This window comes from Sebastes umbrosus, chromosome 2, assembly GCF_015220745.1.
Source record: "Sebastes umbrosus isolate fSebUmb1 chromosome 2, fSebUmb1.pri, whole genome shotgun sequence".
In the NCBI taxonomy this organism is placed as follows: domain Eukaryota; kingdom Metazoa; phylum Chordata; class Actinopteri; order Perciformes; family Sebastidae; genus Sebastes; species Sebastes umbrosus.
This window is the reverse complement of record NC_051270.1, coordinates 6,754,062-6,778,038: the sequence shown is the minus strand read 5'-3', so window position 1 is coordinate 6,778,038 and position 23,977 is coordinate 6,754,062. Positions and strand designations below refer to the sequence as shown.

General features: G+C 41.4%; 1 protein-coding gene across 2 annotated transcripts in view; it reads right to left on the bottom strand.

Annotated features, from left to right (window-relative positions):
* Nucleotides 1–23,977, bottom strand: part of cdh8 (cadherin 8) — a 116,823-nt gene that overhangs the window by 57,066 nt on the left and 35,780 nt on the right. For both annotated transcript variants that reach the window (XM_037748628.1, XM_037748636.1), the window contains exon 3: nucleotides 13,429–13,723. In XM_037748628.1, coding sequence (XP_037604556.1) covers nucleotides 13,429–13,723 — 295 coding nt within the window. The remainder of the gene's footprint in view (nucleotides 1–13,428; nucleotides 13,724–23,977) is intronic.

Here is a 23,977-nt window from a genome sequence, read left to right as displayed (position 1 = left end):
ACATTACCACATACAAGAAAAAAAAAGCATCTTTCTTTATGTAATTGGGTTTTTCTTGCAGTTAAATCAAGTCTGTCTTTTGTGGGAGTAACTTTCCAATGGGATGCAATCGTTGCTTTTAATTTTAGGCACTGAGTGCTGGGTGCCTGCAGGGTCCAAATAGCTATGGTCGGTACCTCAGACAATTAATAATGCAGACATGGAGGGATGAGAGTACAAGGGGATCCTGTTCTTGCAGCTCAACACTGTAAAATCACCTGAAGCATGAAAAGGGAGCAAAGCCTCCAACGCATACACACACATTCATGTTGACTTCTTGGCTGCAGAGCCACAGAGCAAAAAGTTCTTCTTGCTTTTCTTTTTTTTTTTGAAAAAAGCAAAGAGTAAGTGGGGACGACGTACCACGCAATACAAGATGCAGCGGGAGGGAGACGCCGAGGAGCAAAGAGGGATGAATGCAGAGCAGGAAAAATGTACTGGAAAAAAAAGGCCCTACAACACAACATTAAATATCCACAACTCTCTTCTTCAATAATTAATAGGTGAGCCGCGGCTGTGTGCTGAAGAATGTGTACGAGAAAGCATCCTGGCATCTTAGCAGATATGAGTAAGCATTTGCCAAGTCGGAGGTGCGAGCTGGAGAACCTTCTCGTTTCGCCTGTTATAGCGTCGATAGCGGAGAGGACCTCCCACTCACCAGCGTGACTTCAAACAGTCCCTCGTCACTTGGGGCTGATATTTAACACAGCCGATAAGGACGCCACACAGACCCACACACTGGAAAGTTAAGATTACTTCCACGATTCCTTTGAAACGGAACTTTTGTGTCAAATTGAAGATAACGCAATTGTATAAAATCCATTAAATGTGTTATGTCTTAATCATCAGAAATAAATTACTGCAGAAGTTAATAGCTAAAGATGAAATTACAGAACTCTGTTGTGCAAGCATAAATAAATTAAGAAACAAAAACAACAAAATTAAAAAAGCCATCTGTCTAACATGGTAAACTAGGGCTGTCAATTGATTAAAATATTTAATTACGATTAATTGCATGATTATCCATAGTTAATCAGGATTAATCACAAATTAATGTATGCAAGTTTTTTATCTTGTTCAAAATGTACCTTAAAGGGAGATTGGTCAAGTATGTATTGTCCAGAAACTCTCACAGGTACTGCATTTAGCATAAAAAAATGTGCAAACTGCAGCCCAACAGGCAACAACAGCTGTCAGTGTGTCAGTGTGCTGACTTGACTATGACTTTCCCCAAAACTGCATGTGATTATCATAAAGTGGGCATGTCTGTAAAGGGGAGACTCGTGGGTACCCATAGAACCCATTTTCATATACATATCTTGAGGTCAGAGGTCAAAGGATCTCTTTGGAAATGGCCATACCAGTTTTTCCTCGCCAAAAATGAAAACGAAAATGAGCCGAGCTACACCAGATCTATCTCCAGTAAGATGTGATATGTACCTGGACTAATGACTGCAAACTTTACTGATCTCACATACAGGTGAGGTTGTCATCTATATGTCACCAAATAGCCGTTGTCATCGTTGTCAGCAATAACATACTCAGGGTCATGCTATACTGGTTGAAGGCCAGCTGCTGTACATCAGTGCTTTTATACCACATCTGTGTTACTGGTATTCTTGCTGTTGAGGCTTTGAAAAAAAATTGAATATTAAAAATATAAAAAATTAAAACACTTAATTTATACTACATAAACATATAAAGTCAAAATATATATATATATATATAAAAAAAAAAAAAATTAAAGATTGATAAAAAATATACATTGTGTCTTGGTCACAACAACTCTGTGTCTATCTACATTTACCCACTTTTGCCTCCTCACAGCATCAGATGGGCTCTGAATAGAATACAGTATGAGCTGTGGTCAGTGCACACAAAGGATGTGCTTTTTGAGAGCTGGTTCACTTTAGGGGTGAACAATGAAGGTGATTCAAATCATTTACTAAAGTATCAATTGGATAGCACTCCATTACCAGTTAACCTGACCCTGTCAGAGGGTTTGTTACACAGAACCATCTGAGAAGCCGTCACTGGAAACTATTTGGAAAAGGGCAGGCACTTTCAAAAAATACTTTGATGAACCATCTGTCAATCAAACTAACGAAAGCGAAACATTGCCTTCAATGCAATTATTTGCTCTTCTTTCAATGAAGAAATGCTCTTCAGTTCTGATAGAACTGATGCTATAGCAGCATCTAGGCTAACCTCTTCAGGAGCCGCTGTTGTTGTTTGGAATGAACAGTCGCCTCTCCATGGCAACGCCTCACACACACACCTAAGCCACACCTGTAGCTGCAGTAGCTCTTCACAGGACGCTGATTGGTCTGTTGTCTGGCGAGCCGGACACAAACGCATTGCTTGAAGCCTGACAAGATGGATTTTCGTGAGACATTAGATCCCGCGATTCTCGCATGATCTTGTGACATTGTAAGTGTCCAGCTGCCGTGCAAGGTAGGGCTGCAGTGGAATTTTACATTAACGTTACGTTAAAGTCAATTTATAAGTCATAGTGAACTACACAACTAGTGAAAACAGTAAATGTCCTCTGTGGCTCTGGAGGAGTTTTGTCAAGCCTAAGAAAAATCTGTTTGGAGACTACACACTTTAAACAGAAGGCCTACGTCATGGGGACTGTGATGTTCAAAAGATGTGAGCATTTACCAAGTGAGTGTAGCGAAAAACTCTGTGCATTATGGGAATTGTATGCATAGTTGAGAGGGTTACTTTAAAATATATTCGATACAATTACTAATTACCTTTTCAACAAATGTATTCAGTAACCAAGAATCACAATCTAAAAATAATAGTAATAGTACAAATCTGATTACTTCTGGATCACCTCAATACCAAATATGCAATAAGGACAAGATAAAAGAAAAATGCAGAAATGTTGGCATTATTTTGTTTGTTGCAGAAAAGGGGAATGACACGCCTGATTGTAGGATCCAGTTGTTGTTGTTTTTAATAAGAACCAAATAAGGGACTAAAAATAAGAATATCTCTGTCTCCCTTGAATTGATTTGCATCATTCTTGCAAGTCCCCAACTGCACGAGGTGCAACGCTACAATGCTGAAGTAGCCTTTAAAAATGAGAGGTGCTCGTCATGATAAAATGTCCCTTTCACAGCGTGAAGTTCTTCTTCCATTGTGTACAAGCTGTCTCTGTTACTGCTTCACATCAATGGTTGATCAGAAGCACACAGATTCAAATCAGAGCCAACAGATAACAAAGACTTCACCACCCACTTTGGCCCAGAAGAAAGCCAACGGTGGTTAACAGTATTTTCATTATCTGCTGTTTATTCTCTCAAATGATCCATTCATCAATTAATAATATGGTCAATAAAAGGTCAGAAAATAGAGAAACAATGTGAATTACAGTTTCCTAAAACACAACGTGACGTCTTCATTTAATTTTTTTTTTTTTTTAAATGACAATTAGTGAATCAATATTATTTTAGTTGCTGATTAATTTTCTGTCAATAGACTAATGAATTTATCGACTGGCTGATTCAGGCTACTCTTTATCAGCCTGATTATAGCCCGACACGGCCGTCGTAGGGTATCGGCTTGGATCGGGAACGACAATGAGGGTCCTACGGAGCGTTTTATCTCATGTAGTGTGTCGTAGTAGACGACAACCGGTCACAACAACCCGACAGAAAGTCTAGCATGTTTGATTGTTTTTGCGTTCCACGACGTGTTCCGTCATGGCCGTGACTTTGACCAATAGGAAAGAGGAACGATGTTGGTACTGTGAGGTGAAGCTGGCATGAAATAGGAGAAGGCACTTAAGCATCCCAGTGAGTACGCTACTGCTATTAGTATTAAGCTTCCTTCCTGATGACATCACGCACGTCGTGAAATACGACCAGCGATGATTGGTCGAGGACTTACGTGCAGTCTGTAAACGCCTCTCAGCCACGTCATAACACAAATTTATGACTCTCAATCGTCTAATCTGACATAGTGACCATCGTAACCGACAACAATATTGTGTATAAGTCCACCCTACATCCAGAGACAGTCTGAGACAGTCTGACTGCGAGACTGTTCACATTTCGAAGTGTTTTCAGAAAGTAACTCAAACCGCAAACTCATTCATTCACTCACTCACTCACTCACTCACAGTAAGGTGATCTGCCCACCAGTGGCCACCAGAAGACATCGCAGTGTCTCGGATGAGTCCCTCTCCTCCCCTGCAGCAATGCTGAAGGGAGGATGCTGTGTCCTTGTTTTCACTCTCAGATTGATTAACTGACCTTGATGCAGTGATCAGCAGTGTGTGACAGCATGACAGCGAAAGATGAGTCCTACATGCATTTCAAGGCTGCAAAAACTTTCATTACAAACACTTAATTAAGCAGGACAGTAACCTGGGACGTGACAGGTTACGGGTTTTTGAAAACAAAAAAAAAGGTCTTTTCAGGTGTTAATTCTAACACTGCAGCCTTATGAATATTTAAAAAAATGAATTTAGACAAATTAAATTTGTTTTTAACCTCTGCTTCCCTCATGTTCCATTGTACCCACTGTTGACCCTCTTGCATGAAATCCATTTATAATCACATCCACTCAGTGCAACAACACAGATGGTGGCATTTGTGACGGGCCCCGGCTACTCGCATCCTTCCCCTCATCATTACAGAAACAGGCAGCTTGTATACATGCTCCGACACACACCACTCTCTCTCATTTACCTTCCCTTTCATGAACTTTGCTTGTTATTTACCTCCTTCCTTTGGATTTCTCTTCCCTTTCTACTTCACGGGCACGGTGCAGAAAGAAAAATAAGAAAAAAGAAGAGGCGACTTTGTTTGAGAAACGACACTGTGGCTAAGGAGAAAGCTGCTTTTTGTCCTTAGTCTAATTGAGAGTCTTTTGCTATTCATCGGGGCAAGGCAGCCAGGCCAGCGAGGGAGGCAATCTCATGCAGATCACATTGAAGGGCTTCATTACCTAGAAGCCAGCTACTTTTTTTGTTCTCCCTCAAGGGAAGACCGAGAGAGAGCATTAGCCTTAGCAAAAGAGAGCGATGGCGAGCAAAAGGGAGGAAGGGAGAAGTACAAGAGAAGGAGAGCAAAAAAAAAAGTCTGTGTGCATGAGAGGAAGAGAGGCAGCGAGTTACAAAGAGAGTGCGTCTCTGCAGGCTACACAGGGGAGTGGGGACAAATTACACCTGAACAACAGCGTCTTTACGACCGCGCTGCCTTATGCTAACATACAGGAGGTATGCGTTTTAGTGCACATGTTCACTTCTGTGCATGAAATACACATGCATTTACATGTACTGTACAGCGTGTGCATGCCTGCACGCTCTAGAAACAAAATAATGCCCCAGGAGGCTCTAAAGGGCTTATATTACTGTATCTGGACCAGTGACTGATGATGTTACATACATAATTCAGAGGTACATTGGATAATAAATAACATTTGATGAATTAGTAATATACATTTGTACGTGATGTTGAGCAGCTGTTATTATGCGCGTGTATGCTTTTTGTGATTTTTTTTTTTTTTTTAACAACATATGTGTTAGCAAGGGAATATTTGACTTTACCTTTTTTTCTCATACACAGTATAGGTTATGTAATGGCTAAATGTGAAACAAAGAGATGCTGAATTAACAATGCTGCTGGGTGAAGCTACAGACAAGAGCAGCCATGAAGAAGAATGGATGTACTGGGATATTGACAGGTGAAGGGCAGCTTTCTTTCTTTCTTTCTTTTTTAGTTACATCAATGCAGAAAATAAGGAAGGGCGCCCACTGGCATTTTTTTTTTTTGTTGTTTTTGGAGGGTGACCAGCGCCCCCTAGAAGGTGGCGCCCTAGAAGTTGGTGCCCTACAGGCGACCGCCTATACGGCCTATGCCTTAAGCCAGCCCTGGACAGGTGACAAGTATTAGAGACACAAACAGATGTGAATAAAAGCAAGCCTACAAATAAACCCACTTACACAGGAGATAAGTGCACACACACAGATGCACAAGTGCAGATGCCGTTGCCAAATGAGGTGAGATAGATAGGAGTAGCAGGTTATTTACAGGGAAACTCCAGCATGTCAGTTAAATCCTTTCTGCCTCGGAGGCCTGTCCTATCCCCATTTAGCACGGCCACCGAAAAAGGCCATGCTGGCATGCCCGCCGCCTGGCAGTTAGACAGGCCTGCGAGAGTCGCAGCCTTGGCCAGGTTCACCGCTCTGACCCCCTCTCACCCTCAGCTCAGCCTGTGAACCGCCACTACCATCACCACCAAACCCCCGGCCTGCCACGTCCCTGCCCAGCCCGGGAGCCTGCTCGTCAGATGTGCCCCGGCCCCAGCCACTGGCCCGGCTCTGGCCCAGCTGCCCACTATGTTAAAGGGCCAGGGGCCCCCTGCCACTCAGTCCATCTGCCAAGCTGCAGACCGGAGTCTAGGATCAGAGAAGAGAGAGACACAAACACCAGACAGCCTCGCTCTTAACTCCCTGCTCAAAGCTCAACCGAGAAATGCCAGATAAAAGATGCACTATAAATGTGCTGCTTTTTACTTATGTGGGTTGCTGTGACTCTGAAATGCTGCTAGGGTTTATTCAAGTTAAACTGCATTTAAATGCATTGAGACTCAGAGTTTCCAAGACCAAGATATGTTCAAGATTTACTGCAAGATCAGCATAGCACAATCATATTTTTAGGTATATCAAGGAGGGGGATTTTTATAGAACATCTGGCCCAAGTGGAGCATGAAATGCTCTGAAAATAGCTCAGCTCTCCGTGTATTGATCTGAAAGATGGCAATGTGTAGAAAAATAAGTGAGGAGCAATACGAATCAGATGGATAGAGATAGATAGATAGACACAGATGCACATAGAGATGCTTTGATGAAATATGCAGCAGTATTTAACAATGTTAGCCTTCATGCAGGATTATGTATCACTTCTAAAAGTGCGTGGGTATTAAATCATCTGTGATCGCGACGCGCTTTCTGCTGTATGTTGGGTATAGCGTGAGACGACGGGCTCTGATAAAGGTCTGCATCTTGCTCATTTCCATACGTCTCCCCTTGATCAAGTCTGCTCATTTATCGTCCAAATCCGTGATGACAAGCCTTTACTTATTTTCCCAGCTGCCGTCGGTGATGAGAGCGTAATCAGAAACATCATTAAGGCCCCTACATAGACGGCTGTGCCTGTTAGTCCTGTTACCCGCACCCATAATAACTCTGAAAATGCAAATCAACTCCAGGTAATCTATTAATGTCACTTCAATTTAATGTCTGCGCTCCAATTTAGCAGATCTTGACACATTTGGCGGGGATCCGTGCTTCCATACAGGTACTCATTTTGCCGGGGTGCCAGGGAGCACGGCCCGTGCGAAAGAGGAGACGGGCCATCTGTCTACGCGCCCGTTTATTAATCGCCTTGATAATGAAGCACACTCGCAGCCCAACACTCCTGGGGCATCTCTCGCATGAGCTCCATCCGGCAAAACAACTTTCAGCAAGTTTGTTTCGCTGTGTAGCAATTATTGTCATTCGCACCCCCCCTTAGTGCTGGGAGGATGGTCTAGCGACCTCCCCCTAATTACCTGGAGCATCACTTCAAGCAGACTTTGTAATTTCCAGCTACATCACAACCCCCTTGTTAGCTGCAGAAGGGTGGCAGAGCCTCGTAATTCCAGCATATGGTCGACAGACATACGGGGGGAATTTGTCAGCTTGTACTGGCCTTAAAGTCGGAGACCCCATTAACAGGGAAACGGGATCTCCTAATCCTGTGAGATCTGTGCAATAAATCCATGCAAATGAATTAGGATTCTACTCATGGCCGGGCTTTCACAAATAAGCAACAAACTCGCTTTTAATAGAAGTGACAGTGAAACATAATTATCTAGTGAATGCACGTCTGACACTATGAATTTAGGAGAGATATGGAGAGGTAGAGTAAATATTAATTTCATTATAATTTGTATCTTTCAATTAGAATGTTAAAGCTGCACTAATGAATATATTTGTATTAACAATGGAAAAAGAGTATGATGTGAAAAGGGTTGTTCATAGTTTTCCTCAATACTACACAACCGTCTGCCAAGAACTACTATTATATACTACTAATTTGCAACAGCAAATATGTTTTGGAGGGAATTGAATGACTTATCTTTATTATAATAAGATTGTGTTAATTAACATATTTAGCAAGTCACAAAGTAAAATGTTCACTGATCACATATTTCATTTGGTTGCAAATACAGATATTGTCATCCAACATTGCTTATACAACTAAACCCTTGTGAAACTTGTTATGGTTATGTTTAGGCACTTGCAGCACTTGGTCGAGGTTAGGGAAAGACTGCGGTCTTGGTTTATTACAGAAAAAATCTGCATGTGTTTATTAGCATTTAACTGAACCACAATCTCTTCTTAACCTCAACCAAAGAGCTTTTGTTACCTAATCCTACCCACACATTCACTCAAACAAACACTCCATGTTAACTTAATAGGCACTGATTAGGTTTCTTATCAGAACATAATTGGGACACAAATTAGTAGCGTAATTTCTAGATAATAGGGTTGCACTAAAGTACAGGGCCTTTTTTTTTTTCTACTGTTAGGTGAAGAGAGCCAAATGCAACTAAAGACGATACAAGCAAATAGATAAAACACAAGCAAATGATCTCAACCATTTTTAATGACACGTAGGTTGCACTGAAAAACGAATGCTCCAAATAATTAAATCACAAACATACCAATTATACGGAAAGTTGTTACAAGAGTTTCGAGGTGGATACGCTAGAGTAATGCTAACACTAGTGCACAGCTAATAACTTGGAATTACATAATTACAATGTTAAAGTAACATAGTTAACTTTTAGTAGGGCTGGGTATCATTATTTGATACTTTTAAGGTATCAATTTGAAATAACCCAGACCCAAGTAGTATTGAGACTTCTCCAGTCAAACAATACCTGCAATCGATCCTTTTTGTGCCCAGATCCAGTGTGTTATTGGCCCACTATACTGCAGCATTTACAACCCATACAGTGGGGATTGACAGTGCTGACAGAGATTATTTTTAAACTGGGAGGGGAGCTGGAGGGTGGGTGTTAACCCTCCGTGACAACATGATCCCGCGACAATGTGATCCCACCACTATAGGTTTGGGGAATTTGCGACAATGACAACGCGGTCCCGCCACCATGGGTCAGGGGACAGCTTTATCAACGGTAACCGCTGCAATTAGTTAGCCAGTGCCAGTTCTGTTACATGATGGGTATCAAATTATGTACTGTATTGGTATTAGTATCACTTTAAGGGTACTGGTATTGGTACCGGCATCCAGCCATGGCAGACAAATAACATTTGCTCCTAGCTAGTGAACATAGTGGAGCATTTAGTAGCAAAATAGCTTAATTTAGTTTCAGGAAATGGTGCATAGAGAAAATAGAGCTAAACGGAGAGTGAAAATTGGATTTTTATCAGTCAGGTGGTCAGAAACACAACTCCAAATGAATTTCAATGTTGCTCTGTATCTGCTGAATGAGTAAATGTGTTATAAAAATGGTGTTATGTGTTAGTTTGTTCCACTGCCGCCATGAAAGTGGACAAAAAAATCAATGAATGCAGCTTTTAAAAACACAGCTGTTTTCCCTCGTTACTAAAAAGTTGACATTTTGGAGATGCAATTTATTTTTTTTTCCACTTGTTAAACAGCACCATAGTAACATCCAGTCAAGCACAGCGGTCACAAAATCTCTACTGACGACAGACTTATCCTGGCTCCTTACACTAATGAGATCAAACTCCATTCTGACTGGCTGTCTCGCCTCCAGCACAACCGCCACCTCTGCTCCCCGCTTCCTCTCACTGTACTTTGAGAGACGATCCGCTAAACAATTAGAACGGTATTCACCTCCATTCTCAGCCATTCAGGGAAATGAAAGTCAGAGAAAAGTCACGGAAAGCCACACGTCTTATCCGACTGGCCCTTTTAAAGGGAGAACAAAAGGTCTTTCTCCTTCATTTCCCATTAACCTCTATGCTTCTCCACGCACAGGAAACACGGCGACCTCGGTGGCCCATGTCACATATCTCATCCGGCTGTGGGGACCGCTTCCTATGGGGGGGATGGTGACATTCAATGACGGGGGTTTTCTATCTTGCCGTAGTCCTTGGCAGATAAAAGGTGGGTGTTGATATTTGTCCCCCGGTTTCACTGATACGCCGTGGACACACTCTCGATAAGCGAGGAGCTGGTAAGACATTGATGAAGTCTGGAGTGGAAGTGACAAGCTCTGTAAGTGGATAACATCGTCAAGAGAACCAGCCTGTTATGGTCCGGATTAGATTTTTGATTATTAGACGCAGGTGGGTTCTCGCTAGGCGGAAATACATCAGCACACTCAGCATTGTCTGAACTCAACACCAGACATAATGCGGCATCTCTTAGCATGTGCCATGATTACATTGTAATGCTTCCCAGTCTCTCGTAGTGGAGGAAGAATTTCCTCATATGCAGCAGATTTCACCAACATCTGTTTATTTTCCCTTTCCTGTAGACTTTATTAGTTATCCACCGCACAACACACTTCCAGTAATCCACTGAGGCCTGCACAAACTCTCATTTCAACGCGGTAAAGATGAAACGCCACTGTAAAGAAATTGGATATTTATGAATATGAGGCGAGAGAGATGAATGACTTATTGTTTGTCTGTCCGGAGCGTCAGATTATTCTCATAATGCCGCGGCACATGAAAACTTAACAAGAGGAAAACTAGTCGCGGAAGGAAAAAAACAGCCTTTCAAGCGAACAACTGAGCATTCGTGAATGTTTAATTAATCAGTAGTGACAAAAGGGAACAACAATCAACAAAGAGATGCCGATTTCCATTTCTTATGCATTATTCCCACTGGCAAATCACAGAGTGCTGTCAACCACCACTTTGCTCTCTACCCCATCACTATGGCTGTCCCTGCACTGCACCGACAAAAACCCTTGGAGAGCTACAAACAACCGAGATCCAAAACAATGAGCAGCAGGGATCAAGTAACAGAGTTCAGACAACAAGAGTTCACTGTTATTCTGTGTTTACATGCATTCTTTTGCACTGTATTTTGTTCCTTTTTGCTTCCACCGCAGCACTCTAAGAAATGAAGATGCTAACTTCAAACGTATATTGTAGGGTTATTCAGCTTGGCCTCATCGGCAGAAAATTTGTTGGTACCTGGTAAAACTGTTTTATAAGGTTACACCTGGAACCATTTCAGAGGGTTCTACCTAGAACCCAACACAAAGGGTTCTACCTAGAACCATCTGTGAAAGTTTCCAACCAGAACTCCCTATGCAAGGTTCTACAGAGAACCATTTTATGGCTAAAGGGTTCCACCCAGAACCCTCTCTGGAGGTTGTATCAATAACTTTTCCACCTTCTAAGGGTGCTAACAAGAACCCAGCTAGGAGGTTCTACCAATAATCTATTCATATTCCAAGGGTTTGATCTATAAAACCATCCAAGGGGTTTTACCAAGAACCCTTTTATATTCCAAGGGTTTCATCTAGAACCTTAAAGGGCCTGGGATGATGTGGTGCAGCGCAACCCACAACAATCGTGGCTCCCAATCACAATTGTTTGGGGGGTGTGGGCTTAACATTGATACTTTCAACAATCCTTGAAGAACTCTTTCTTCCAAAAAGGGTTCTTTGGATAAGAAGTGTTCGTAATGGAACCCTTGTTCTTACAAAGAACCCTTGAAAAACCCTTTCTTCTTCTTCAAAAAAGAGTTTTTCAGACACAAATGGTTCTGGGTAGAACCTCAGCCCTTCAGGATGAGCCTGTTTGGAACCTTTCTTTCTAAGAGTGGCAGCAGCAACAGCAGCTAATAAAAGTCATGATCATGAGAAGCTGGAGCTAAATCGCTGTTACCTCAAAGACGTGACGTAAAGGCTGCAACCTACAGATGGGATTTACCGAACAGATTCCGTTACATGCCTAGCACCATCTGCTGTAGCATGTTATGTCAGCTTTGTGACAGGTAACAAGAGGAAGCTCGATGAGAAAAAAAAAAACACAATAACAAGCACATACCGCCCAACAACAGACCTCGGCACCCTCGCTGAACTCCTCCAATGTCAAAACGGCATAAAGACACACTCTGATCTGCTTCCTGCTACCGATGGAAACATTTTCTACAAGACTCCTGCTGCTCTGGGGTCAGTGACAAGACTCCCCTGAAGGATAAAAAAAACACAGTGTACTGATCCACTTACAGGCTTCTGCCAATCCCAGCTGAGCTATATACATTTGAATTATGTGATCATCATGCAGTGGTCATTTAAATGCATGGCGGGAATAAGAATGTGAATATATGAAGTGAATATATGAATACATTAGCATACAGAGAAATGGAAAGTGTTTGCAGCGGTTTGTGTACCAGTTTGTGAGGGATTGAAGAAAGGTAGCTCGTGGCAATTAGCATCAGTCGGTGTTGACAAGCTAAGTGACAGTGTGGTGCTAACAGTGTAAATGCAAACCCTTTATGCTTTTATTTGGCTTTCTTCTGCTCCATCTATGATTATACTAAAACGCTTGAATGTTGAATTAAAAACTATTCATGCACAGACTTTTCTACAGCGAGGTTTGCTAAGCCTTACTGCTGTGGTAAGAAGAAAAAAGGAAAGCTTTTGATACAAAATAAAGTGGTCCACTGCAGTGCTTTCTGCTTTTAGTCCCACACAGTTTTTTTTTTCCAACATATTGCATTGTGAACTTCCTAATCTTTCCATAAATATTTGATTGCAGTGATCACCAGCTTATACCACATAACTGACTGCACACATGAAAATGTTAAAGAATGCAATAAATATTATACATTTTCCCAAATGCACCACATCATAAGACTGAGTGGCCCTTGAACTATGCAAAGTGGAGAATAGTATATTTGTTAATGCTTTGCCAGAAGGGCGAATGCTCTATCTACATATGGTGATGTCGCTGTAGCATGTCTGAAATGTGCTTTTTCAGCTTTTGTAGAATTCAAGAATTAGATTTTTTTTTTTTTTGCATTTTGTAAGCTTGACTTCTTTGTGAGTGGGCTGTTTTCTACTGGATGTAAAATTAGCATTAGGCAACCTAGCTACAGTAAGTGTGTGTTGACACTGACACTAGTTGTTCAGCTGCAGCACTGAGCTATGGGTGAACATCTAGTGATATATCATTCTCATATTTTCATTTGCCGAGATGCTCATAGCAAGCAAGCGTGTAAATAGGCATACTCATTTCCTCTTGTTCCTATTCACTCATTATTTTTTTATGCGGTAGCGCATTAGAGATCAGCCGTCTCGGAAATCTCACACACTGATTAGGCTGCTGTGTGCAACCAGAAAAGGGAAGTCTGCCTATTGTTGACTCACCAACAGCAGACATTTCTGGAACAGAGGCTCGGTACGGGCCTTCGTTGAACTGCGGTGGATTGTCGTTGATGTCCTGCACTTTGATGATGAACTCGGACGGCGGCTCCAAGGGCTCGTCCGTGTCGGCGTTAACGACCTGGGCTGTTAGCGTGTACTCTGCCTTCTCCTCGCGGTCCAGCCTCTTCATGGCGTGGATGTCGCCCGTTAATTCGTTGATGGCGAAGATGGTGCCGGCGCCCTCGCCTGCCAGGACGTACTTGATGTTCTTGCCGCCCACGTCCAAGTCTGTGTGTAGCTGCAATTTAAAAGGAGAAAGAAAAGTTAAAAAGGTGGAACAGAGTCCTCGGATGACTTCACTGTGTAAACAGAGATAGGTGGGTTTAATGAATGCGCGTTGAGCAGGTTGATGCTCAGCAGATTCCAGAAGTTCTCACCGTGTAAATGCAGATAAGTGTACAGTATGCCTGTAATGTGTTGTTTTTTTGCTGCTGCGCTTTGCGGCAACTAGTGTAGCAGGGACACTAAACGTGGCTCAACATAGCCTACACTTTGCTAAATGAGGCCCGCTGGGGGCAATAACTTTATAAGTAGCACGGGAAATGGACCTTAGCCTACATTGTTCCTCATTATACATCGCAAATACATCATACAAACACACATTGTGGGGGGATATTGCTCCCAACAGTCTGAAATCCGCAGAATGAAGAAGCCAGAAGTGCTTTGAATGTGCATTCCATAACACGGCAAGAGCAGAAAAAGCATCAGAATCCATGAAAAATTAAAAAGGAAACTCTGCACACAATGATTCGTGCTCACAAATAACTAGCCCTAAGTTACTGGACGATACTGCGTGTTCCTCATTATTTTTGTAATTACAGTTTCATTAGTACACTAAAGCTGCATTACGTGCTAGGCTGAGTGGTTGGCTCCCTCTCGCCGCATGGACTGAGTGTAACTAATGAGTCTGACAGTGCTACATAAGGCTGTTGAGACATATGTGGACGGAAAGAACAGGCAAAACCTTCTGTAGGTTAAAAAAGGTAAATTGGAAGTTCAGGAGGTACAACGGTGCGGGAGGAGAGAGGTCAGAGAAAAAGAGAAACATCGGGGGTTTGGCACGAGGGAGGCAGAGAACATTGCTTTTATTCACATAAACAGAACGAGCACTTCTTTTACTGTAAGTCACCTTTCATATAAGCCTCTTGAGCCCCAAGGTGAGTGACTTTCGGAGGGGAGGAGAGAGGCACTGAGTAGAACATTTACAAATCCAGCAATGTTGCAGTGTTGTGACACGGCTGGCAGCCCTCTTCTTCTCAGTTTGTAGTTTTTTCGTTAATACGCACGCCTCTCAAAAACACACAGCCGCGCGCACACAAGCGAGCACGCAGGCATGCATCAAAACATCTGTATTCAGCAGCTTTAATTTCATTTCCTGCCACAGTGTTTCAACAGAGACTCCTGTGGGAGCGTGGTTGGGGTGCAGAGTAGCAAGGTAAAAATCTGCCGGTGAAAATCCCGACCTCTAAACCAACCCCCCCGCACCTCCCCGCAATGTTTTTATAAGCCGGCTTTTATGCATATACTGTCTCGGAGGTGTTGTTTGCAGACACTGACAAAGCACATTCACTTAAATTGTCACACCTTGCACTTTTGTTTTCCTAATTGTGCCATCATTTCACATGAATGATGTAGCTCATTAACACAAATGCCTCGCAACATCCTGCACGCTGAGAAACTCTTTAAATGAGCTCAAATTAATGATGGTCTGTCATTGTTTTTGTTTTTTTTAATCCTATGTGTGACTTCTTGTGTGTAAAGGTATGCCTGCGGCTCGACATATATGGCTGCATGTCGGCCTCATGAGGGTGCAAATTGACTATTTTAGCTTGCATATTGGTTTTGGTTGTGCTATATTGTATACATATTTTTAGCAACCCATCAACAATTTAATGCTTGGCAATTAGACTCCACCTCTTCACTTGGCACTAATACTTTGAGGTCACCCATGTACAGTACATAAGTACGCAAAATAATTTAGAAATAGGTGCTCATTGCAAATCACTTTCAAGGTCAAAATTAACTTTAAAGCTCAACTTTTAAGTCAACCAGGATAAGTTTGAACACAGTTCCATGGCAACGGTGGTGACATAGCAAGCGAGTAAGCGGACCTAGACATTGTTTTGTCAACTGCTGTTTTCAAGGTCAAGAATGAGCTATATAAATCCATGTGCACTAAATGAACAAGAGTGCACTTTTTTGATATGAAATAGAATTTAGGTTTGCTGCTTTTGCTGATTATTTGGCCTTATAAGGCCTTAAGTTAGAGTGTTTTGCCTTCTAATAATCACAAATCTAATACAAATTATAGAAGTGAAGTAATAAAACCATTAAAACAGATAGCAGACACTGATAAATACAAATTAAATAAAAAAAAACAGGCTAAATATCAACACTTTCAGCTGTTCTCACCCAAACTTTTTGTCCTGCACTTTGGAACATATAAAACACATATGCCAGATGAACCGGGATTCTGGTTTCTACTGATATCAACACACCATACTTTGGGTCATTCGAGGGCAGAGCCTTGTACAGCTACAACACCAAGGTGAAGGACCATGTACCAGCCAAGCACTGTGACTACATGATCGAAAAGAACACCAAACACCACACAACACACTTGCTGCTTTGATTTTTTTTTTTTTTTAGGATCGATTCCTCCTCTTGTAACATTTAAATTGTGTTACCACTTTGTATAGCAGTCTAGGTACAGCACAAGCCATGGTGCATTCTGACTGACAAGTTAACACAATTACAGACGGATGACTAAATCCTCTACTTTACAAAAAAATGGCACACTGTGTGCTTTCTTTTGAAAAGAGGAAAAGTCATGCAATCAATCACGGCTTTGCTAGAAAGTGACACTTTTAACACTGCATTCCCTGAAAGTGGAGCCGAGCCGGCTGTAACCAGCTGCAGTTCTCAACACGGATGTCTCCTTTAAATGCCCTGGTCGCCCACCTCTTAGACAGCCTTCGCACTGGAGTGCACAAATGGTCATCAAAGAGTACAATTACTGAAGGGAGGAGAGGGGGGGGGGCAGTCTGTCACAGGTCCCTGTCATTAACTGAGTTGCCTGGGCAACTAAAACAGCACCGAGAATCATTGACATTGACTGTGGCATTCAGGAAACAAGCAACATACTGTAGTCATGATGATTATGTGCTACAATGCAGACTGGAGTTACAAAACACCAACACAGTTCAACACAGTCTGACGGCAGTTCATTAAATAGTAACGAAATTGAATGTATTGCAGTTGAATTTCACAATTTTTATGTAATAAATGTAATTATGAACCGGGAAGTATAAAGTTACGGCACTTCCTGTGTTATTTTAACCCAAACCACGACATTTTCCTAAACCTAACAAAGAGGGAACGTCAGCAGCACATAGCAGCTATGGAACCTGTTGTTTTTTATTTTGGCGCCCATGTCAACAGGTTAGAGCAGCCGCGCGGCTCTTTAGATTTAGATTAGAGGTCTTGCCTGTTTTTACCACAAGCTGCACGCGGTTCACAGCAACAACAGACAGTGAACATTATTGTCTGACAGTATATTGACATCATACCAGCAACATTATTACAGTGTCAATGTCTGTATCTGTAGAATATGTCACAGACATGAAAAAAGAAAAGATTTATTTTTAAATCAACACTTCCTGCTTCTGTTTCAAAATAAAAATCTTCAAGCATTTATTTTTTTGTGAATGAATTCCTTGATTTCTCAACACAAGGCTTTTATTCTGAAATATTTACTGGACAGTGTTGTAGGATATGCAGTGACTTGCAGGGCTCCATGAATGAATAAAGTATAGGGTTTTATTTGTGGTTTATTACTATTATTGACAAATGAGCACAGGCTTCTAAACATTTTTCTGTCTAAAATAAATATAAACAACATTTATAATGAAGTGAAATGGTCATTATTAAAGGCAAACTATGTAGAAAGAAAGGGCTGGCAGCACAGCAGCAGAAACGCTGCCGGTGTGGACACCACAAGCTGTCTGGCCCGGCTGTAAGCCTGACCAAGTCAATCTATTCCTAACCAATCTGTTTTATTTTGAAAAAAACTGGAGTGTAAATTGAGACGTGGATCACGTGTTACTGGATATTTGTACAAAAAAGCACAAGAAATACATTGTTGAAAGTTGAACTGAGCATCTTGGGAAAAAAAAGGGAAATTTGTGTCTTTGTACACAAATCAAATAGACTCAATTTCGTAACTATTTCATGAACTGCCGTGATGACTGTACCGAGCACATGTTGCTTAGATACATAGATCATTGCCCTGACTGTGTTCATTTTGTATTTGAGTAGTAACAGTGGCAGTAGAGCTGTTAGTCGCCCAGCAGTAAAGTCTAGGAAAACCTTTGATTCCTTGAACAATACTGAAATGCACTACAGCTACCATGTGTCCTTCCATTCTACTTGTAACCAAAGTAAACAGTGTGATTGCTTTACTGCGTGAACGTAAACAGAATCTATCATAAAGTAGAAATGATGCCATTAGTGAGTGCAGTGTGTGAATACAGACTGGGGAAGTTATTACGGCTCCTCTCTTAGCTGAGGTGCTGTGGCTGTTGAAAAGACAGACATCCATATATTTTGAGGCTGCGACTCAGAGTGATGAAGGAAGCCTTGGTTGACTGAAGAAATTATCTCATGGCAGTATTTTACAGTACTCTACGCTGCATTGTGCACATCCATGCGTGCACACATACACATGCACACCTCCATTTGCCAACCACAACTCCCAATCAGGGGCTGCATGGGACTGCTTATCCTGTCAGCAGAGGAGGAAATATGTCAGTCCCTGCTGAAGATGAGCTTTTACGGCAATCACTTGAACAATCACTGTGTCCTAATGAGGAACAGTCGACAAAGTCTATTCCCAGCCCCCAACACCCCCGCCCCTGCCTCGGGCCTGGGTTTGTGAAGCCCTACAGCGGGAACTAATGATTTTGCTCCTTGTCAGGGCAAATCGTAGATAGGACAAGTGCTCCTCCTATGTATGTACCAGTAGGACTGGAGGAGAAGAAGACTGAGGCGGGGAGCGAGAGGGAGGAGATGCTGTCACTGTGATGCAGCTTGTCAGCTACTGTCTGCTATAACAGACTGCACACAGTACGTCAGACAGCTTCCTCCGAATTCTACCTCGGGTAGTCCTTCTCGAGAAGGGTCAGTTACTTTTGCTGAATTTAATCAGAGAAAACACAGTTACACATACTGTATATACAAATGTATCAGTTGTGGAAAAAGTACTCAGATCCTTTACATGATTAAACATTATAAAAATGCTCCGTTCCTTCATTCAAAACTCTGTTTAAGTAAAATAACATGCAGCATGTACTTGAAGCATCAAAAGTAAAAGTACAAGAAACGAGTATGTTAGAAGAAAAATGCCCCCTTTGATATATTGTTACATATGATATTATTAGATTGTTAAAACAGATGCACCAATATGTAAGTAGTATATGCTGTTGTAGTTTGTTAAATTGTAGCTTATTTTGACTATTTTATATATACAGTTGGGTAGTTCAGTCCAGTGGTTCCCTACGTAGGGGTCCTCCAAAGTGTCACAAGATAAATCTGAGGGATCGTGAGATCATTTACGTGATTATGACATGACAAACATGTCAACGTTTGGGTTAAAATAACTGCAGAGGTGATGTTACTTAAGTACTGAAGTTACGTGACAAACAAATCAAAGTTGACTTCTGGTTTCACAAGGGACGTGGACAGCGGATGAAACGTTCCCGGGTGAAAGTCTGGTGTTTTTGGTCCCACTCATCCATCCAGACCTCCTCCCTACGCCAAGTCTGTCGCTCTTCATACTTCCTGGTTCACGATTACGTGGAATACGTATGAATTGATTACAAGGGATAAATACTAATTGTAGTGCATTACTTTTCATAGGTATAGCTACGAACGGTGTATGAGAACAGCCTGAACTCATCACTAGAAGCTGTCAGATCAATGTAGTGGACTAAAAAGTACAATAGTTCCCTCTGAACTGTATGGCATAGAAGTATAACATAACAAGAAATGGAAATTCTCAAGTAATGTACTGTACAAGTACCTAAAATTTGTAGTTAAGAACAGTACTTATTTCCCACCACTGTTATCCAGTATGTAGCAATTCATGTTATTTAATGTAGCAAATGATGCAAACTGACAGAGAAATAGAGCAGCATGAAAATGTGCTGTATAATACATCACACTGTGTTGACTCTAAATGTCATGTTCGGTGAGATCTTTGACGTGGTGGAGACGACAGACTTGTTTAACCGAGGTTGCATGGCCAGACCAGGTAATCGTACTGGAAAATGTCATGTTACCCATGAAATATGTAGTAGATTGCATGTTGTTATGTAAAATGTATGGGGAACCCCGAGGCCATGCGCTGCGTGGACTAGTTTACATAGCACCTTTTGACAGCCAGATGTTGACCTTTTTTCTATTCAGCTCAGTCTCACTTAGTATGGCCCACTTCTCCTCATCTGGTCAACCCAGTCTCACACAACAAATCCAAAAGAATTCATTCAAGAGGGGCTAATACTGCAATGAGGGATCAACAGGGGGTAATTCATTGCCAAAAGTGGTAAAATTAGAGCTACCATTTTTTTTCCATCTGTACACCCTTAGGCAACTGTAGCCTAAATAGTTACTCCAGATAGATTCTACTCAAACACGTCTGGAAATTAATTGTAGCTTCCTCCCATTTGTTGGATTTTGACTCCTGTTAATTACACCTACATGAATAATCTGTAATTCTAAATATTGCAATAACATTTTGAATGTACCGAACAGATGGCGCGATGCATGATATATGATACACTTAGCTATTCTTGGGAACATTTTCCCTCCAGTCTGTCTCGTGGCACGTAGCGTTTTATCAAATTGGACAGAAAAGTTCCCCTTCTGGTGTGAACCACGGCAGACTCCATCGGAGGAAACCGTGTAGTGAACATATGTGGTGCTGCAACATTGGAAATAAGAAGTTTCATCCGGAAATATTGTAGGCTCCTTAATTCTTCATAACAAATGAGGCCAAATTACGTAAATGCTGAATTATCTATAAGATTCCTACTTGTGTTGTGAACAAATATAGACTGTTCTCCAGTGCTTGAAGCAGAACAAAAATTACCCCACCTGACAGAAAAGTACTCTAGCTACTATTTTTACAATATCTCTGGAACACTGCGGTGTAGAGACTTACTTTAAGTACAGTACTCTCTTATTTACATGTATCAGCAATCCCTTCCTATTTATTAATTATCTCTTTAAGAGGCTGCCTGTGGTTTTATTGCTATGTTATACTTATTCTGTTATACTATCTTCTATAGCAGGCCTATAATATTCCAATAATAGTCCAAATGGAACATTAGAGGGTTAAGGTGGTGTGTTTGTATATTTACCCATAGTGTTAATAGTTAAAGTGATTTCCTGTAGGTATCATTCAGGTTTTAGGAGCAGTGTCCCAGTCAGGATGTTTCTACATATTATGCAGCAGGATAAAAAGACACATTCTCAATTTCTACAGTGGATAAAATAGAGTAGCAGATATTGTGTTTGAAGAAAAAAGATTTTTGACTTGCAACTTCACATAATTTTGGGCCATTATTATTACAAGTTAAATGATGAATTTATTATTTACACTTATCACAGCCTTCGTCTGAATATTTAATTCTTCTGGAAATGTGTGCCATAAAAGAGCCGATTCTGAAAACTAATAAATAATGTTTCATCAATTCTATCTATTCACAAATTAAAAAAAAATGATGACGCACAGTTCACTAAATATTTTACTAAAAAGAGGTGAACATTATATCGATAAATTACAGCACCCTCCTTCTCACCCCCCTCTCCAGTGTCATCTGTCGGCTTGTCCAGGTGCTCTCCACATAGGTTTTATGTTCATACGGCTTATGAGTTATGAATCGCAACTATGAATTTCCCATAGAACCTGATTGGAGAGGGCAGAAAAGAGTACCAGCAGCTTGTGAAAAGTGTCGGCGTGAAAAAAAAAAGTTACGGTACGCCAAAGAGAAAAATGTAGAAGTGTCCGTACTGCATATAGGTGAGTTCCGGCCCACTTTGAGCACTGTTTTTTCTCCTATAACTCAGTGATAATAAAACTCTTTAAGTGCTAGGTTATCTATTGTTGTTCTCTTGCATTGTTGTTCTCTTTGTGGGCATCTGTTGCAATGTAACAATAATCAATATCGCTCTTCTGAGAGGTCAAACACGGTTTTCATTGAGGCCAAAAAGGGCAAAGAGTGCTTTCCTGTTAATATATTATCACTGCAGACACTCTTCCTTTATTGAGACAATGGGAAAGAGATGGTGTCATGACCCGCATCCAAGCAAAGGCGACGGTTTGTAATTGAAGCCAGCTCCACTCAGAAAAGGTACAGTAATTACAATCAGTACAGAGACTAACAGTGTTGCACTTTCGCCACAAAGCTCTTTTTTCTTTTCCTTTTATTGGACAGAGAACTGAATCATCTGCAAGCTTTCGCCTCCCGCTTCCATTCTGTTTTATTTTCCTCTTGGACAATCATGAATTAATGAGACAAACAAAAAAAAAAAACGTGACAATTTGTACTGGATTTGTGTGCAATCTGTACCGAGGTCAATCAGGGCTAATGTGTTCCGTGTCCATCCCTGCACTTTGAGCAATGGCACATGTGTTGCATTCACTGCCGGCGGCACGTTATTGCTTCTAGAGAATAAGTCAAAGTCATAGCAGCTACCTTTAGTACAAGAGGGCGACACAATTAGATTTAGCCACCCATGAAAAGCCTTTTGTTTGGATGCATGGGAGGATGCATTTTAATCATAGGAGGGTACGGTGTCACCACAGAGAGAGAGTTGGGAAAAAAAGAAAATAAAAACAACTCCGCATAATGCATCCAGGCTCTCGGCTACAGCAGCTCTCACTTCAAGAATGACCTATTGCATATGCAAGCAATCTTCAGTATAGATTTTTACCGCCTGCTCATTACAGACTGTTGTAACAAGAGTTCATCAGACAATCAGTCTGTTCATTGGTGTGTGCCCGATTCAACCCTCAATGGCAGAAAAAAAAAGGTAAATAAGAAGCATTTGCCCGATTCGTGGCGGCTCCACATGTGTCCCGTGAAGAGCTCTGCAGCCAGAATTAAGCCGGCAAGAAGAAAACCTGTGATTCGAGCAAAACAAATAAATAAAAAAGAAAGAAATGTTCTAAACAATAAAGAGACAGAGCCGAGAAAAAAAGTGTAAATGAGCTTGGCTGCAGCGCTCACGCTGAGTGTTAAATAGAGGGAGATTTTTTAGCATTAACCTCGACTACTGTCATTACCCTACCTGTGGGCCCAAAACTCATCGGTATACACAGCATGCTGGAGGCGGGTGGGGTGCGGAGGGGCGCAAAACAAAACAAGCTTAATCAAGGAGCACAACAGTTTTCTCTTTCTTCAGCGTGGCTGACCTAATCAAATCAAGGAACGAGATTGATTTCACAAGGTGCAGATGGATCCCGTAGCAAGTCTAATTCAATGTGCCGTCTCTCCACTATGATGTGTGTTTTCTCGGTCCAGATGGTGCTGCTCGGGTTTGTAATTCATATTTCAACATTTTACTCCCCACTCCCTCCCCTCCTTCCTTCTCTTCCTCCCTCCCGCCATCTTTCTTTCACTCTCTCACAGGCTTTTTTTTCTTCTTTCCTTTTCCTGCTCGTAGTTTAACCGCAGAGTAAATGAGTGTGGATGTGGATTTGGATGTATCACAAAGGCATCTGTCAAACATGTGATCCTGTGATCTTGTTAAATGTCACACACAGCACATGCCGACTGGTGAGTTTCATGGTGGAAAGTGTTGTAGCTCATGTTAAGAGGAAGTAAAGCAGAAAAGGAGAGTCCTAGTCAGTATAGTATACAATGTCAGGGAGTGTACTAGAATTATTAGGTGGGAGAGGATGTCGGTTCAGTTTTTCATTTGACTGAAGGTAGGGTAGTCTGACTTTTTAGGCAGTATCAGTAAATATAATGTATATTTTATTCAAGTTTTCCTTTGCAGTACAATTAAAAGTGACATTAATAGATCAAAAAGACAAGTGGCACCTGTGCCATGGTTCATAAAGGTGCAGAGGACAACAGATCTGCTTCTGTATTAGAAGTTTCATCAATAATATAGTATGTGCATTGGTGGTACATGGTTCAGCTCTATTAAGAAATAAAAGGGATATTTTTTTTTTTTTTTAAGTGGGTTTATATGAGGTACTTATGCATAGTTAGTGTATTATCTACAGTAGATGACGGTCGGCACGCCCCCAGTTTGGAGAAACAGACAGGAGTACCGACACCAGAGTAAAGCAATACAGTGCTGTGGACGGAGCCAGCAGAAAAACATATTTTAGCGACCTAAAAGAAAGGCTAACCTAAAAAAAAAATATATATCTGTTTAAGTGTACACTATATTTATCTTGCCGTAGGACAGCCCTTTCCTT